Raw genomic sequence first — 16,167 nt, forward strand, 5'->3', positions numbered from 1 at the left:
GCAGTGGTGTAAAGCGTGGGATGCAGTGGTGTAAAGCGTGGGGTGCAGTGGTGTAAAGCGTGGGGTGCAGTGGAGTAAAGCGTGGGATGCAGTGGTGTAAAGCGTGGGATGCAGTGGTGTAAAGCGTGGGATGCAGTGGAGTAAAGCGTGGGGTGCAGTGGTGTAAAGCGTGGGGTGCAGTGGTGTAAAGCGTGGGATGCAGTGGTGTAAAGCCTGGGATGCAGTGGTGTAAAGCGTGGGATGCAGTGGTGTAAAGCGTGGGGTGCAGTGGAGTAAAGCGTGGGGTGCAGTGGTGTAAAGCGTGGGATGCAGTGGTGTAAAGCCTGGGATGCAGTGGTGTAAAGCGTGGGATGCAGTGGTGTAAAGCGTGGGGTGCAGTGGAGTAAAGCGTGGGGTGCAGTGGTGTAAAGCATGGGGTGCAGTGGTGTAAAGCGTGGGGTGCAGTGGAGTAAAGCGTCGGATGCAGTGGTGTAAAGTGTGGGATGCAGTGGTGTAAAGCGTGGGGTGCAGTGGTGTAAAGCGTGGGGTGCAGTGGAGTAAAGCGTCGGATGCAGTGGTGTAAAGCGTGAGATGCAGTGGTGTAAAGCGTGGGATGCAGTGGTGTAAAGCGTGGGATGCAGTGGTGTAAAGCGTGGGGTGCAGTGGTGTAAAGCGTGGGGTGCAGTGGTGTAAAGCGTCGGATGCAGTGGTGTAAAGCCTGGGATGCAGTGGTGTAAAGCGTGGGGTGCAGTGGTGTAAAGCGTGGGATGCAGTGGAGTAAAGCGTGGGATGCAGTGGTGTGAAGCCTGGGATGCAGTGGTGTAAAGCGTGGGGTGCAGTGGTGTAAAGCGTGGGATGCAGTGGAGTAAAGCGTGGGATGCAGTGGTGTGAAGCGTGGGGTGCAGTGGTGTAAAGCCTGGGATGCAGTGGTGTAAAGCGTGAGATGCAGTGGTGTAAAGCGTGGGATGCAGTGGTGTAAAGCGTGGGGTGCAGTGGTGTAAAGCGTGGGGTGCAGTGGTGTAAAGCGTGGGATGCAGTGGTGTGAAGCGTGGGATGCAGTGGTGTAAAGCGTGGGGTGCAGTGGTGTAAAGCATGGTATGCAGTGGTGTAAAGCGTGGGATGCAGTGGTGTAAAGCGTCGGATGCAGTGGTGTAAAGCCTGGGATGCAGTGGTGTAAAGCGTGGGGTGCAGTGGTGTAAAGCGTGGGATGCAGTGGAGTAAAGCGTGGGATGCAGTGGTGTGAAGCGTGGGATGCAGTGGTGTAAAGCGTGGGGTGCAGTGGTGTAAAGCGTGGGATGCAGTGGTGTAAAGCGTGGGATGCAGTGGTGTAAAGCGTGGGATGCAGTGGTGTAAAGCGTGGGGTGCAGTGGTGTAAAGCGTGGGGTGCAGTGGTGTAAAGCGTGGGATGCAGTGGTGTGAAGCGTGGGATGCAGTGGTGTAAAGCGTGGGGTGCAGTGGTGTAAAGCAGTGGTTCTCAACTCCAGTCCTCGGGACCCGTTGCTCTGCACATTTTGTATGTCTCTCTTATCTGACACACTCAGTTCAGTTCATGGAGTCTCTCTTAACGAGCTGATGATCTGATTCAGGTGTGTTAAATAAGGGAGACATACAAAATGTGCAGAGCAACGGGGCCCGAGGACTGGAGTTGAGAACCACTGGTGTAAAGCATGGTATGCAGGGCTGTAAAGCACTCTAGAGCAGTGGAGACGTGTTCTCTGGAGTGACAAATCATGAATTCTGTCTGTCAATCCGATGGACGAGTCTGGGTTTGGCGGTTTCCAGGAGAACTTTACTTGCCTGACTGCATTGTGCCAAGTGTACAGTTTGGTGCAGGGGGGATTATGGTGTGAGGTAGTTTGTTTGTTTGTTTGTTCCTTCCTTCCTTCCTTCCTTCCTTCCTTCCTTCCTTCCTTCCTTCCTTCCTTCCTTCCTTCCTTCCTTCCTTCCTTCCTTCCTTCCTTCCTTCCTTCCTTCCTTCCTTCCTTCCTTCCTTCCTTCCCTCCCTCCCGGTGGTTTAATCCCCGGTTCCACCTGACCAAGTGTCGAGGTGTCCACGAACAAGACACCGTCAGCTGTCGTCGGTGTGTGAATGAGTGAATGAATGAGTGAATGTGAGGCAATATGTAAAGCGCTTTGGTGGCCATGGGTCTGTTGAAAGCACTATATAAATGCAGTCCATTTACCATTTTACCATTTCTATCTATCAAATAACTGAATCACATCAAAATGACTGGAAACTAATACTAAAGATGTTTCATGCAGGTCTATTCAGAGCTCATGGATTTAGTTAGTGTTTGAATTAAATGGCCTTCACTTCTGTTCACTACAGAAAAACTTTTTATTTGGAAGTTTAAAGAAACAAGTTTAAAATAATTTACCAACCTTAGTGTCTTAACACTGAAATGTATATTTTTAGGTAAACTATTTCTGTAAAAGACATGATAGGAACCCCTCGACTCTGACCTCACACAGTCTTGCATCAAAGTTAAAGATCTGAGACATTTTATGAGGCTTTTTATGTCTTTACAGCGTAAAGAAAACAGAAGGAGAGCAAGAGCGAGAGAGAGAGAGAACTTGGGAGAAAGTGAGTGAAGAGGGGGGAAGGGAAGAGTTACGGCTTCAGACTCACTGTATTCACGTACCAGTGTGTGTTTGGGAGGAAGGAGTGGCTCCGAAAACACTAAATAAGAGCGAGGGCGAGTGAAAACCCACATCCACACATGCAGAAGAGATTTATGAGACGCGAACCCGTCGACAACAGCGTGACCGCTGGGAAAAAACACTTCAATTCAGCCCTAATTACTCGCATGCGACTGTGACATCAACAAGAAGCTTAATTCAACACACATGGCCTCTCTAACACACACACACACACACACACATCATCATCATCATCATCAACGGATACTTCAAATATCTGCAGGACAAGCATGCTTGAGATACCATTAGACTCTGACACTCCTTACACAAGCATAGTATTTGATTATAAATTATTGCATTATAATAACAAAACCTGGTTTTCAGTCATTGCTTGACTCTGGCACTGCGTGACACTTTTAATAAAGTGTAATTTTAATAAAGCATGTAAACGGTCACTTACTACTGGTGAGCATGCAGTGCATTTGTCAAACGCCAAACTTGCAGGAAGGACGTTGTCAAATCTTGCCAGGAATCCTCGAATCTGGAAGGACAACAAATGTTTTTAAGCAACACATAATCAGTAAAGAAAATATTCCTGACTCTCTAGCGCCACCTGGTGTGTGTTAGTAAAAACAGCAAGTAGTAACGATTTAAAAATCAAAGGTAACTCTTTATTTTTAAGTGACATAGTTGCACGTTACTACATGGACTTACTATAAAAATAACAGGTAATTTTGCATAATTACAAGTAAATAACCCTAAACCAATCCAAACTCCTGTTTCTACTCCACATTAAAGGTCACTACACAGCTAATGATTTTTAAAGACAAAATCCTCTGGCTTTTAGCAATGCTTATTTAGAATAATAATTTTGTATGATTTAGATATTATTTTTGTAATTATTATACCGTTAATCGATCACACGTGCAATTTTATCTTATCAATTATTATTACGCACAGTTTAAATGAATAAATATATAAAGGGAATATAAATAAGCTTTAGAATCAACAGATAAAGCTATAAAATGACTACATGTGAGCTTATGTTCAATTCTCTCTATACATTTATCAAACTAACTTCACAACTTTTACTTGCACTGATACAGCAAGACTTTTTCTTTTAGTTGTCCTCTTTCATAGACAGCTATTTTCTTCTTGCTGTGTAAATTTGTTTAAATTCTTCTTTTTGTAATCTCGTAATATTCTGCAGAAGAGAGAAGTGAATCTCAGCCTGTGATTGGCTGTTCGCTGCTGATGTCACACTAAACTCAGTATAAAGCCTGAGTTGACAGAGAGAGTTGATGATCGAAACTAATACTGTGACCCGGAGTTAATCAAGGACAGGCGAGTTTCCTCTTTAAATACATCATTATAAAAGCAAAATCATTCCTTAAATCAAAATGAAATAAACTCTCATGTCCCATACACACTTTCCAATCAAGAAACAGTTGTAGCCCAGTATAAGTGTAAAACGTCTTACTGTGACAATATATGGTTTATCCTATTATTTTCATGAAAATAAAAAAAGTGTATTTCTAATGCATTTCTAATCAACCAATCCTTTCTCATCCTATATATTACTGTTTCATTTTAAATATCCTATATAATACTACATATTTGATCTGCGTTTTAAATTAATTTCCATTTTATTTATAATATTTATTGAATATATACATATTTATTATAAAAACTTTAGGATTTTATTTGTTTTACATATTTATTTATTTTACTATGTTATATTTTTATGCATGTGTGTGTTTATTTAATATAAATTATATGAGATTTGTATTATAGATGTATGTATTATATACATATATAAAGGTTATTTATTTTACTTGTTTGTTAATTACTATTTTTGTTTTCACAATTTTTTTTTTTTTTACTATACTATATATTTTTACTATACTATATATTTGTATAAACCCTTTCTGCAAGTAAATGTACATGATTATTGGTGGTTTCCGTATGAAAGCTCAATGATTTCTTGTGACGTATGATACATCTGGCAGTGGAATAAATGAGTGGTGTGTGTGTTTGGTTACAGTCACACACTCCTCACACAGACTCGTGAGTTACTATCTTAATTGAAAGCAAATTAAAGAAAGAGCCGGAGGAGAAGATAAGAGTGGTCGAGGCATCGGTGGGAAGATTACGAGGAATTTACATTACGCATTACCCATGATTCCATGCGCTCCAGCTCAAGACACTTTGATGTAAATCCACATTCAAATCCACAAAATAAGTCGGATTCATATTTAGAAATGCCTCCAATGACTTTCTGTTCAAATCTAATTACGTTTTAAATCAAATTGGAGGAAAGAAATATCAGGGAAATGAAGTTTGAGCACGAGATCAACCATATTAAACATGTCTGAATGCAAAACATAAAACAGGGCTTTGACTGAAAAGACTTTGTTTGACTGTGGTTAGTGGATGATGTTGTTCGTTTGTTAGGAGAACCGACTCCATACGTCCACTAAAATGAAGACCGGGCGTTTGTTTCCAGGTGACACTTTTCTTGTTATTAATGCAATTAAATGCATGCATTTTAAAATGCTGTTTATGCATCTGAATCATGTTTGTTGTGGGCACAATATATATGTTCAGTTATTAATAATCTGGGCTGGTAAATGAAAAGTTGCAGGTTTGAAGGAAAAGAAAAAAGGAAGTTATTTGAGGTTCAAAACACACTACCGCTCAAGGTTTGGGGTCGGAAAGATGCTTTAATGTTTAAGAAAGAGTCTGTTCTGCTCAGCAATGCTGCATTTATCTCTTTCCACCACAGAATAAAAAGTAAAAAAGGTAATTGCGAGTTTTTATCTCACAATTTTGACTATTTCACACAATTGTGACTTTTTTTCCTCACAATTGCGAGTTTGCATCTATATAAAGTCGCAATTGTGTTATAAAATCAGAAATGGGAGATATGAAGTAGCAATTATCTTTTAAAATGTTTTAATCTGTGGCGGAAACAAGCTTCATATTTATTAGATCAGAAATACAGTAAAACAGTGTAATATTATTGCAATGTAAATCAGCTGTTTTCTATGTGAATATACAGTAAAGTGTAATTTATTCCTGTGATCAAAGCTGAATTTTCAGCATCATTACTCCAGTCTTCAGTGTCACATGATCCTTCACAAATCACTCTAATATGAGGATTTGAGGATCAAGAAACATTTATGTTGAAAACAGTTCATATTTTTGTGGAAACATGGAAACAATTTGAAATGCCTTTCCTGTCACTTTTGATCAATTCAATGCATCTTTGATGAATAAAAAACAACATCTGTACCGTCATCAAATTTCTACACGAGAGTCTGTGGAGCGCGAGTGGAGCTTCCCAACACAACACCAGCGAAATAGAAACCAAACGATCAATAATAATGTCCTGCTGCTTGTCAGAGCTTCACCACACACACAGTCCTGAGACACACAGCTGACAAGCTCTCCTCTCAAACACACATGTAGACGATCACTATCTAAAGCCTCAGCTGCAGTTCCTCTGACAGCCAGCAGGGGTCAGTGTGAGCCAATGAGACGCTTCCCACGTCCCAATGTTCTCATGCAACATTAATGCAAAAATCCTCATCACACTACATCCCATCCAGACTGATTTCTAAGGTCAGGGATTACAATGACCCAGTCGTGGCTTGTGTCACGGTTCACCAGCGTCTGGTCTTGTGATGATATTGAGTCTCAGTCAAGAGAGCTTTCCTGATTAATCACATTATTCGTAAGGAGTCGCATATGAATTACGGGTTCTTGAGGAGGGAATATTCATGCTAGAGGAGCTCATAACCCGGAGAGCGGCTCTTTGACGTCTGTAGCTGCGTCATTAGCCCCCTGTGTGTGTGTGTGTGTGTGTGTGTGTGTGTGTGTGTGTGTGTGTGTGTGTGTGTGTGTGTGTGTGTGTGTGTGTGTGTGTGTGTGTGTCTTGCTAAGATTCAGCACACAGGCAGGGGGTCCTGCTGTGCCACTTTATGAATTATAGCGAGGCTGTAAAATTGGAAGAAGCAACAATATAAACAACTGCATGTAAAATGTATAATAAATGCAAGTGCATGCAAGCACAGCGAAGTATATGTTGGTGCTTTTCCATGATGTCCTATAAAAATAAAATCATACACTGAAAAAAATGGTGTAGAACTTAAATAATTTAAGAAGCTTAAGAAATAATTGCAATGAAATAGCAGTAACACATTGACTTAAACATGAGATTTTCAATAGTAAGACTGAAATAGTATCTTCTAGTAAAATATATTCTAAATCATCTTTTTGACACATGCACACCATGAGAAAAACGGATCATTTGCACTGCAAAATAAATATTTTCTATGTTTCGGTATCCTCGAGGAACAGGAATAGTGTTCCTGTCTTGTTTTCCGGCACAAATATCTAATCATTCTTAAATTAAGATACATTCACTGGAGAAGAACAATGACTGAAGTGCATTTATGCTTAAGATAAGATCAAATATTTGCCAATGGGGTCAGAAAAATGAACTTAATTCTAAAGGAAAACACTGACCTCATTGGCAGATATTTGTTATTATTTTAAGCAAAAACTCGCTTGATTTTGATCAGTTTTTCAGTGAAAAAGACTCAATCTCTTCAGTCGTTTTGCTTCTTCAGTGAATGTATCTTAATTTAAGAATGTTTAGATATTTGCACTGAATTTGTAGACTCATAATCACTTGTTTTTGAGTGAGAAAGATTTATTAACAGCATATAATTAGGGGAAAAGGGGAAATTGGAATTGTTATGTGGAATCAGAATCAGTTCTTTATTAATCCAAACCATAACATCAAATCTGACTGCCTCCGTCATACACACCGTTTTTTTTTTTTTTACTAAACGGCAAAAATCATGTCTATGACATCACAACCATGAGCTCATTAACATATGACCTCATCTGCAACTCTTCAGTATTCAGCAGCTTGGCTCCTCCCAGTGAATTACACCCACACAGAGTTTAGCCAATCACATCAGAGCTCATTTAAATACTAAAGTCTTAAAGGGATAATTCACCCAAATCATGATGTCATCATCCATTCTCAAAATAACTTATTTTATGTTCCGACACAAGGAAGAAAGTCATACAAGTTTGGAATAACTTGAGTAAAGGTGGACAGATGCTTTCAGCCAAAGTGGCATTACATTACATCCAAGATGTAGATGTTATCAGATGCATTGAGGATTGAACCCAAGAAAGGAACTCACTATCAACGTATTTGGTGTGACACACAATGTGTGAAAGTGAATGAGATCTGACGTGGGAAAAGAGAAGCAAATAATGACATAAAAGCTACAAATTACTTCAGAAATCATTTCTGGAGCTCGACCAGCCCAGTCCCCATCCGTGTTATTTTAGTATGATTAAAGGGATACTTCAGCATTTAGCATTAAGCTTTGTATTAGTAGAAAACCTGTAGTATTTTCGAATTACCGTGCTTTCCTCCCTCATATCCCCCTGAGACGAGAGATTTAAGTATTTTTTGTCTGGAAAAAAATCCTCCGATGACGCAAAAATCGTCATTTTGCGTCATCAGAGGATTTTTTGGTCCGAGGCGAGAGACTCCAGCCAGTAGGAGGCGCTGTCCCGCATGTGTTCAACCCGCCCATAGAGGGATCTCACTCACAGAATGTACACATAGTGTCAGCCATCTTTCTTTGGAAGCTAAGCTAGCAGGCTCTTGTTCTGTGGAGAAAGCGGAGTAGTAGGGGTTACCATCCTCTTTTTCCCGGACATGTCCAGCCGTCGAGATCGTCCAAAATGTCCGGGATTCGGCTTTTGCTTTCTGCAGTCGCCATTCATTGTTTACATGCACACCTTTTGTTTCAGTCTAACTGAATTCATTCCGATTGGTGAATCTGAATGTAGTGTTTACATAAACGCTAAACAAGTCATCGGTTGATGTGCGTTTTAGCATTGCTAAGAAAATTCCCGATCCTCCGTGAGAGATACGAGACCGGTGCGTCTCACAGGAGTCGCTCATCAGTAATCACGCCACCGGCCTCGCGCCGTTCTCCCGCGCCTCTGAGCCTCGTCGTGCTCGCCACAGTGAACATGATGAATGGCGACTGTAGAACGCTAAAGCCGAATCCCGGACATTTTGGGCAATCTCTAAATCCCGGGCAGACTCGTCACGGAGTGTCACTAGTAGCCTAACCTTGTTGTTTAACCCTCTGGGGACCACAAACGCGCCCGCGCGTTTTGCTCGTTTTTTTTTTTTTAGCAATGAAAATAAACACTAAATGCTCTGTTAATTTTGATCTTTCATTTTCGTGTAATACATCAATCGATCCTGTTCAGTTTCTATTTTTTTTCTGTATACTCACAATAAAAATAAAGTGTTTTGCTTTTTGACAAATAAAGAAAAATTAACATGATGCGATTTCTGCCTTCTCTCTGTCAGTAAACTCCAATTTGAAACGCGTTCGAAAATGATCTATAACTCCGCGAAAATTCAGTCAAACAGGCAAACAGACCCACGGGCATAAAGCTTGAGATCGCATCTTTTAAATGAAGTCATTTATATAAAAAACAAATATTCTCAGCTTCTGTAATCTGTATAAAAAGAGAGCGACTCCTGTCGAGCTCATTACGAGCTAATTCACAGTAATGTGACCACTCCCCGGAGAGCGCGTGCTATTCAAACGCAAATTCTGAGAACCATTTCAGAGCTGTGAAACGCCCACATCAGCTGTAAACACAGCGCGTCGCGACTCCTCACGAGTGAGACATTATAGCCTACCTTATGGAGAAACGATTCCTCAGAACAGTGCTGATGAGGAGCAATATCTCCTGAAATGAGGAGCAGATTCCGCTGAGGAGTGAGGTAGGCTGTTTTCTTTTCTCACGTGTGGAATAACGTTATGGAATAACGTTAGTGTAGGCCTATGCAAACCGCAAAAAGATCGCATTTCTATAATATGACTCGCCTTTCTGTGAGATGAATGAAGGGGACATATTTGTAAAGACTGTTTAGCCTAAATATGAATCGCGCGTCTGTGTGTGAAAGAATAAACTGCTTTGCTATAGCCTACTGAGATGAGTAAAAATCGACTGGAATATGTTGAAATAAAATGTATTTGTATAAGCAACGTATTAAACTGCAAAAAAAATACTATTTTTGTCAAAAATAAATTCATAGACTAAGATGTTAGATGTTCCAATGTTGGCTATATTCAAACTAATGAATACATATGATAAAATCTAGGCCTATAATCTTCTTTTTTTTTTTTTTTTTACAAAGAAAGAGTACACTTGAAATATTGTTGAAATTGTAATTATTGTTGTAATTGTAACATTTTTAATAAAATAGCAAAACATATTTACAAGATAGATGTAAGCGAAATCTTAAATGGTCAATATAAGTCTTCTTCTGAATACATCTTTTGTCCTTGCATTGTGGCTCAGTCAGTGTCACACCTGAATGAATGGCTCATTATGCAGAGTGGGTGGGACATTGTAATCTAAGGTGTAAACTACTCCTCCCCCTCGCATATTGGCTTTCCAAGCAAAACCTGTTTTACACCATTTAAATCAATGTATTTTTTTTGTGAACGATAAAGCAAGACTATTTTCACATCATTTTGAAGCTAGAACTCAAAGGGACAACATCCATTAGTCAAAAGTCTTGTGGACACATATTTAATATGTGTTTTGTGGTCTTAATTCAGCAACTTTCATTTTAATTTTTTCCAATAACCACGCATAAACATTATTCTCTTAAAAATACAAACATCTACATACACGTTGCTCGCATATTATGGTAGTCCTGTTTGTGCTATATAGAGTGAATTTACACCTTTGCCATTAACATGTTTATAAATAACTGAAAAAAGCACAAATGTCAAGGCATGTCAGAACATCTCAAGGACCCCAAAAACAGCTTGGTCCCCAGAGGGTTAACTGCTCTCTAACCGGTAGACGTGGCTTGGGAGTGGCCTCCTAGGGCAGCGAAGCAAGTGCATTCTGGGAGTTGTTGTCTTTCATCCACATGAGCCAAAAATACATTTTCTGGCTTTTCTCAGTCTAGAAGGCTCTAAATTCAAAAATAATTTCACATTTCTACTACATAAATGACCCAATTTAAATACACATTCATCTTTCCAGAGGTGAAGTATCCCTTTAACTATAATATCCCTGATCCCCATCCACTATCATTGCATGGAAAAGAGCAGTGTGAACATTCTACTAAATATCTCCTTTTTACAAGCGTGTTCGATGTTCATTCAAAGGCTCAGAGAAATTCATGTAGACTTTCGTGTAGAAATAGTCATGTATAATTTAAAATCCCGTTCATGCGTGTGAAAAGTGACGTCATGCTGAATCTTCATGATGAAAATGAGGCCATTCAGAGGGTGAGTCGAAACACTTTCTCTTCAACCCCAATATAACCTTCCCTGCTTTTCCTCATTCTCTCTGACTCCAGGGACTCGTAAAGCTGGTGAACGTCCCCAAGCGTGCGAAGATAAGACACACAAGGCCATCACTTCAGCACGAGCCTCCAAACACTCTCGTGGAGGATTAGCCCGCGGATTTGCTCCTGTCATTGTGCAATTTCAGTCTTCATTGGCAATCCAGAGACACAGGAGACGATCGTGAGGAAGACGGCAGAACCGACACACGTCTGCGTCGACTTCACACCCAAAACATGGTGTAACTGACGACATTTCTACACAACCCTCAATCCCACAATAAACACCAGCACCGCAGTCTACGTTAACGAGAGTTTAATCTAAATTAACAACAAAGACAATTTAACTTTTTTAATTTTCTTTTTTTTTTCTTTGTTTATTTAATTTATATCTTATATTGTATTTGTCCTACTAAACGTGACATTTTTACACTAATTTTGATCTTTTGTTACCTTGTGAGGTTACACTTTAAAATATGTAAATGAGTTTGTCTGTGCTAATCAGTGACTTGCAAAATACCCTTAAAATCCAACATGAAAAATAACTGTGATAAGATTGTGATCCGTGATTCAACAGGGTATTTGTATAATAATAAAGTTCATTATTATAATTAGGGATGCACGATATATAGGGTATCGGTTGATATATGTTCATTTGAAAATGTTATCCTTAAAGGGATTCTTCACCTCTGGAAAGATGAATGTGTATTTAAAATGGGTCATTTATGTAGAAGAAATGTGAAATTATTTTTTAACAAAAGGTGTGCATGTAAACAATGAATGGCGACTGCAGAAAGCAAAAGCCGAATCCCGGACATTCTCGACGGCCGGACATGTCCGGGAAAAAGAGGATGGTAACCCCTACTACTCAGCTTTCTCCACAGAACAAGAGCCTGCTAGCTTAGCTTCCAAAGAAAGATGGCTGACACTGTGTGTACATTCTTTGAGTGAGATCCCCCTATGGGCGGGTTGAGGACATGCGGGACAGCGCCTCCTACTGGCTGTAGTCTCGCCTCTGGACAAAAAATCCTCTGATGACGCAAAATGACGATTTTTGCGTCATCGGAGGATTTTTTCCAGACAAAAAATACAAAATTCTCTTGTCTCAGGGGGATATGAGGAAGGAAAGCACGGTCATTCGAAAATAGTACAGGTTTTCTACTGATACAAAGCTAATGCTAAATGCTGAAGTATCCCTTTAGCGGCCCAATAATAAAATCTGGCCGATATATTAAAGCTGATAAATAATGTATTATTTCCTCCAGCTGAGACGCTTCAGATGCGCACTGTTCAACATGATGATTATGAACTGCTTGAAATATGATTGGAATCACTTCAAACAAGGAAAATACAGTAACATATTGGTTACATAATATTATAATGAGAACATCATAATTGTGTGTTTGGGACGTGGATTTTAATGGTGAGACTTGTCTCTGTAATCAGGCTCTCAAAAATTATAAAAACTTGGATTTAGATTTATCAACAAATATTTTATCGGCTTTATCAGTTATCAGCTTTCAGATATAAATAATTATCGGTATCGGCCAAAATTTTCATATACATATATATGCATATAATAATATATATCCATAACTGACCTGATGTGGGACGAGACCCAGTGATGTTGGCGGTTCATTCATCCGGTCATCACTGCTACTGGCCACTGCGTAACCTCTGGCAGAGAAACACAGGGTTAAGCTTAGAGACTTTTAGTTTGTGTGTGTGTGTGTGTGTGTGTGTGTGTGTGTGTGTGTGTGTGTGATGGGTAGGTTTAGGGGTCAGGTTAGTGTGTGTGTGTGTGTTTGTGTGTGTGTGTGTGATGGGTAGGTTTAGAGGTCAGGTTAGTGTGTGTGTGTGTGTGTGTGTGTGTGTGTGTGTGTGTGTGTGTGTGTGTGTGTGTGTGTGTGTGTGTGATGGGTAGGTTTAGAGGTCAGGTTAGTGTGTGTGTGTGTGTGTGTGTGTGTGTGTGTGTGTGTGTGTGTGTGTGATGGGTAGGTTTAGGGGTCAGGTTAGTGTGTGTGTGTGTGTGTGTGTGTGTGTGTGATGGGTAGGTTTAGAGGTCAGGTTAGTGTGTGTGTGTGTGTGTGTGTGTGTGTGTGTGTGTGTGTGTGTGTGTGTGTGTGTGTGATGGGTAGGTTTAGAGGTCAGGTTAGTGTGTGTGTGTGTGTGTGTGTGTGTGTGTGTGTGTGTGTGTGTGTGTGATGGGTAGGTTTAGGGGTCAGGTTAGTGTGTGTGTGTGTGTTTGTGTGTGTGTGTGTGATGGGTAGGTTTAGAGGTCAGGTTAGTGTGTGTGTGTGTGTGTGTGTGTGTGTGTGTGTGTGTGTGTGTGTGTGTGTGTGTGTGTGTGTGTGTGTGTGTGTGTGATGGGTAGGTTTAGAGGTCAGGTTAGTGTGTGTGTGTGTGTGTGTGTGTGTGTGTGTGTGTGTGTGTGTGTGTGTGATGGGTAGGTTTAGGGGTCAGGTTAGTGTGTGTGTGTGTGTGTGTGTGTGTGTGTGATGGGTAGGTTTAGAGGTCAGGTTAGTGTGTGTGTGTGTGTGTGTGTGTGTGTGTGTGTGTGTGTGTGTGTGTGTGTGTGTGTGATGGGTAGGTTTAGAGGTCAGGTTAGTGTGTGTGTGTGTGTGTGTGTGTGTGTGTGTGTGTGTGTGTGTGTGTGTGATGGGTAGGTTTAGAGGTCAGGTTAGTGTGTGTGTGTGTGTGTGTGTGTGTGTGTGTGTGTGTGTGTGTGTGTGATGGGTAGGTTTAGAGGTCAGGTTAGTGTGTGTGTGTGTGTGTGTGTGTGTGTGTGTGTGTGTGTGTGTGTGTGTGTGTGTGTGTGTGTGTGTGTGTGTGTGTGTGTGTGTGTGTGATGGGTAGGTTTAGAGGTCAGGTTAGTGTGTGTGTGTGTGTGTGTGTGTGTGTGTGATGGGTAGGTTTAGGGGTCAGGTTAGTGTGTGTGTGTGTGTGTGTGTGTGTGTGTGTGTGTGTGTGTGTGCACATACTGGCTCCCCAATTATAGCTACATTACAACAGCGATAATCAAAAAACGTTAACAGAACGGTTACTCTTTGTAAACTTTGTTCAATATGAGTGCTGTATACTCGAACATGACCAGTCATTTACACCGCCATCACCTGTGTGTGTTAGCGCGCCAGCGCAGGCGAGAGCTGAACTGCACACACTCCTATCTGTGTTCAAACTAAACTCATTTAAGCTTTGCCCATTTAAACATTCAAGAGCAAGACGCGAAAGAGATCTTGCGCACGCTGTGAGAAGATTTGTGTGTGTGTGTTTTGTGTGTGTGTGTGTGTGTGTGTGTGTGTGTGTGTGTGTGTGTGTGTGTGTGTGTGTGTACTCATCCGAAGCGTGCACACCTCTCAGACACCGCGCAAATATTGAGTCCTCTCAAGTCTTGTGCTTGAATGGACAAATTCACACAAAAATGATGTCAGCATGTCCGTATCCTAGCACACACTCTCTGTTATGCCTAACGTAAACTTAAACAGTCGAGAAAGACAACACATGTGTAACAAAATGTGTAATTCTTTTTATTAACTGGTCTCATTTTATTAAGGAAAACTAAACTTTTTGAAAACGCTCTCCAAAGTGGATAAATGTGAAAACGCTGTTTTCTCGTTGTAGTGTGGACTGTCAAAACGATGACGTAAGTTTAGTCATGTGACACATTATATAGATATTGATGTTTATAGTATTGTGTCTGTTATCTGCTATTCACTCTCACACTGTTGCTGAAATATGTGACTTCACACACTCTTCATATCACAGTCCTGCAGAGATGACAGAATACACTCACATCTGCTGTCCTGCGGTGAAACATGAGCAGTTTTAGCGTTTTACACCAAACATATAATAGTGAGTGAGAGCGACCTGGACCATCAGTGAATGAGGAGATATTCTGCTCAATAAAATGATCCTGTCAGAAGAATTGAGCGATAACTTTATTATTTATTTCTCCGTCTGTATCGTCTCAGTGAGCTTTAGTGAGGGTTTACGCATGCGCAGTAAAGGTGAATTTAGCGTTTTCAGGCGTTTTCCAAAAGTTTCTCATCCGCACTGAAACGCCTGAAAACACTAGTGTGGACGGAGAACGTTTGTAAACGAAAACGCCGTTTTCAAATGTATCCGGATGAAGTCGGTGTAGTCTCAGACGAAAGATCAGAACCAATCAGAGTGTTCCGCTGCGCCAGAGCGCATATTAAAAACACTGGATAGGAAAATGTATTTTAAAATCCCCCAAATGATTGATACTCTCTGACTTTATTGTGGTTTCTGAAGTGGAAGTTCTCCTGTAACACAGCAGCTGAAAGCAGTAGTGGATCTCTTATCACACGAGGGTTTCGTATCATCTGAAGGCTTTTATCCCGGCTCTATAACAGCCTAATGCACCTGAAGAGAGGCCGGCTGGATGCCAGCACTATCTCGGGCCCTGAGAGGAACGGCCCCTGCTTTTTAAAGTCTTCCTTGAATAGTAAACATGAATGAAAGCTTTCTATACCCTCTCATTCATCTGGAAATACATAAAAAGCAATACACAGGCTTTTTCTGCACTTCAGATATGACATTACAGCGTAATTGCTATAAGTGCTGTTCCTTATTTTGTAGGGTTGGAAATGAAGCTAAAGCCATATTCGCATGAGAATAGTTTTCTAAATGACGGTGAGTTAATTTTTATCACTCGACGTCTGTGATTTTATGTACCTATCTAGTCAAGTATCTTACTCTTACACTGATATTAAAACGGCCAGCCTTCGCAATTTGCACGACTTTGATCTATTGATTGTATATGTTCCATCCATATTGAAATTACATGAAAGCATGCCGATGATTGATGTGTAAATGGTAGCTAAAGTAGGTTACATTCCCCCAAAAACACTCGAAGTGCTCGACCAATCACAACACACTGCTCCAGCCGACCAATCAGAGCACAGTGTGCTTTTCAGAAGGAGGGGCTTCATAGAGACAGGAAGTAAACAGAGCGTTACTGACAGACTGGGAAGAGAGGAGCCGCAACAATGGAGAATATGAGGAGAATAATCAACATTCAAGCAGGAAAACCTGTGGAAGCTTGTTTCCGCCACAGAATAAAACATTTTAATAGATAATTGTGACTTTTTATCTCACAA

General features: G+C 40.7%; 1 protein-coding gene across 1 annotated transcript in view; it reads right to left on the bottom strand.

Annotated features, from left to right (window-relative positions):
* Positions 1-16,167, bottom strand: part of atg7 (ATG7 autophagy related 7 homolog) — a 102,754-nt gene that overhangs the window by 38,266 nt on the left and 48,321 nt on the right. Inside the window, exons 17-18 of the mRNA XM_079857230.1 lie at positions 12,646-12,721; positions 3,080-3,160 (exon numbers count right to left, since the gene is read on the bottom strand). Of these exons, the coding sequence (XP_079713356.1) occupies positions 3,080-3,160; positions 12,646-12,721 (157 nt within the window). The remainder of the gene's footprint in view (positions 1-3,079; positions 3,161-12,645; positions 12,722-16,167) is intronic.

This window comes from Squalius cephalus, assembly GCF_949319135.1.
Source record: "Squalius cephalus genome assembly, chromosome: 22".
Taxonomy (NCBI): Eukaryota; Metazoa; Chordata; class Actinopteri; order Cypriniformes; family Leuciscidae; genus Squalius; species Squalius cephalus.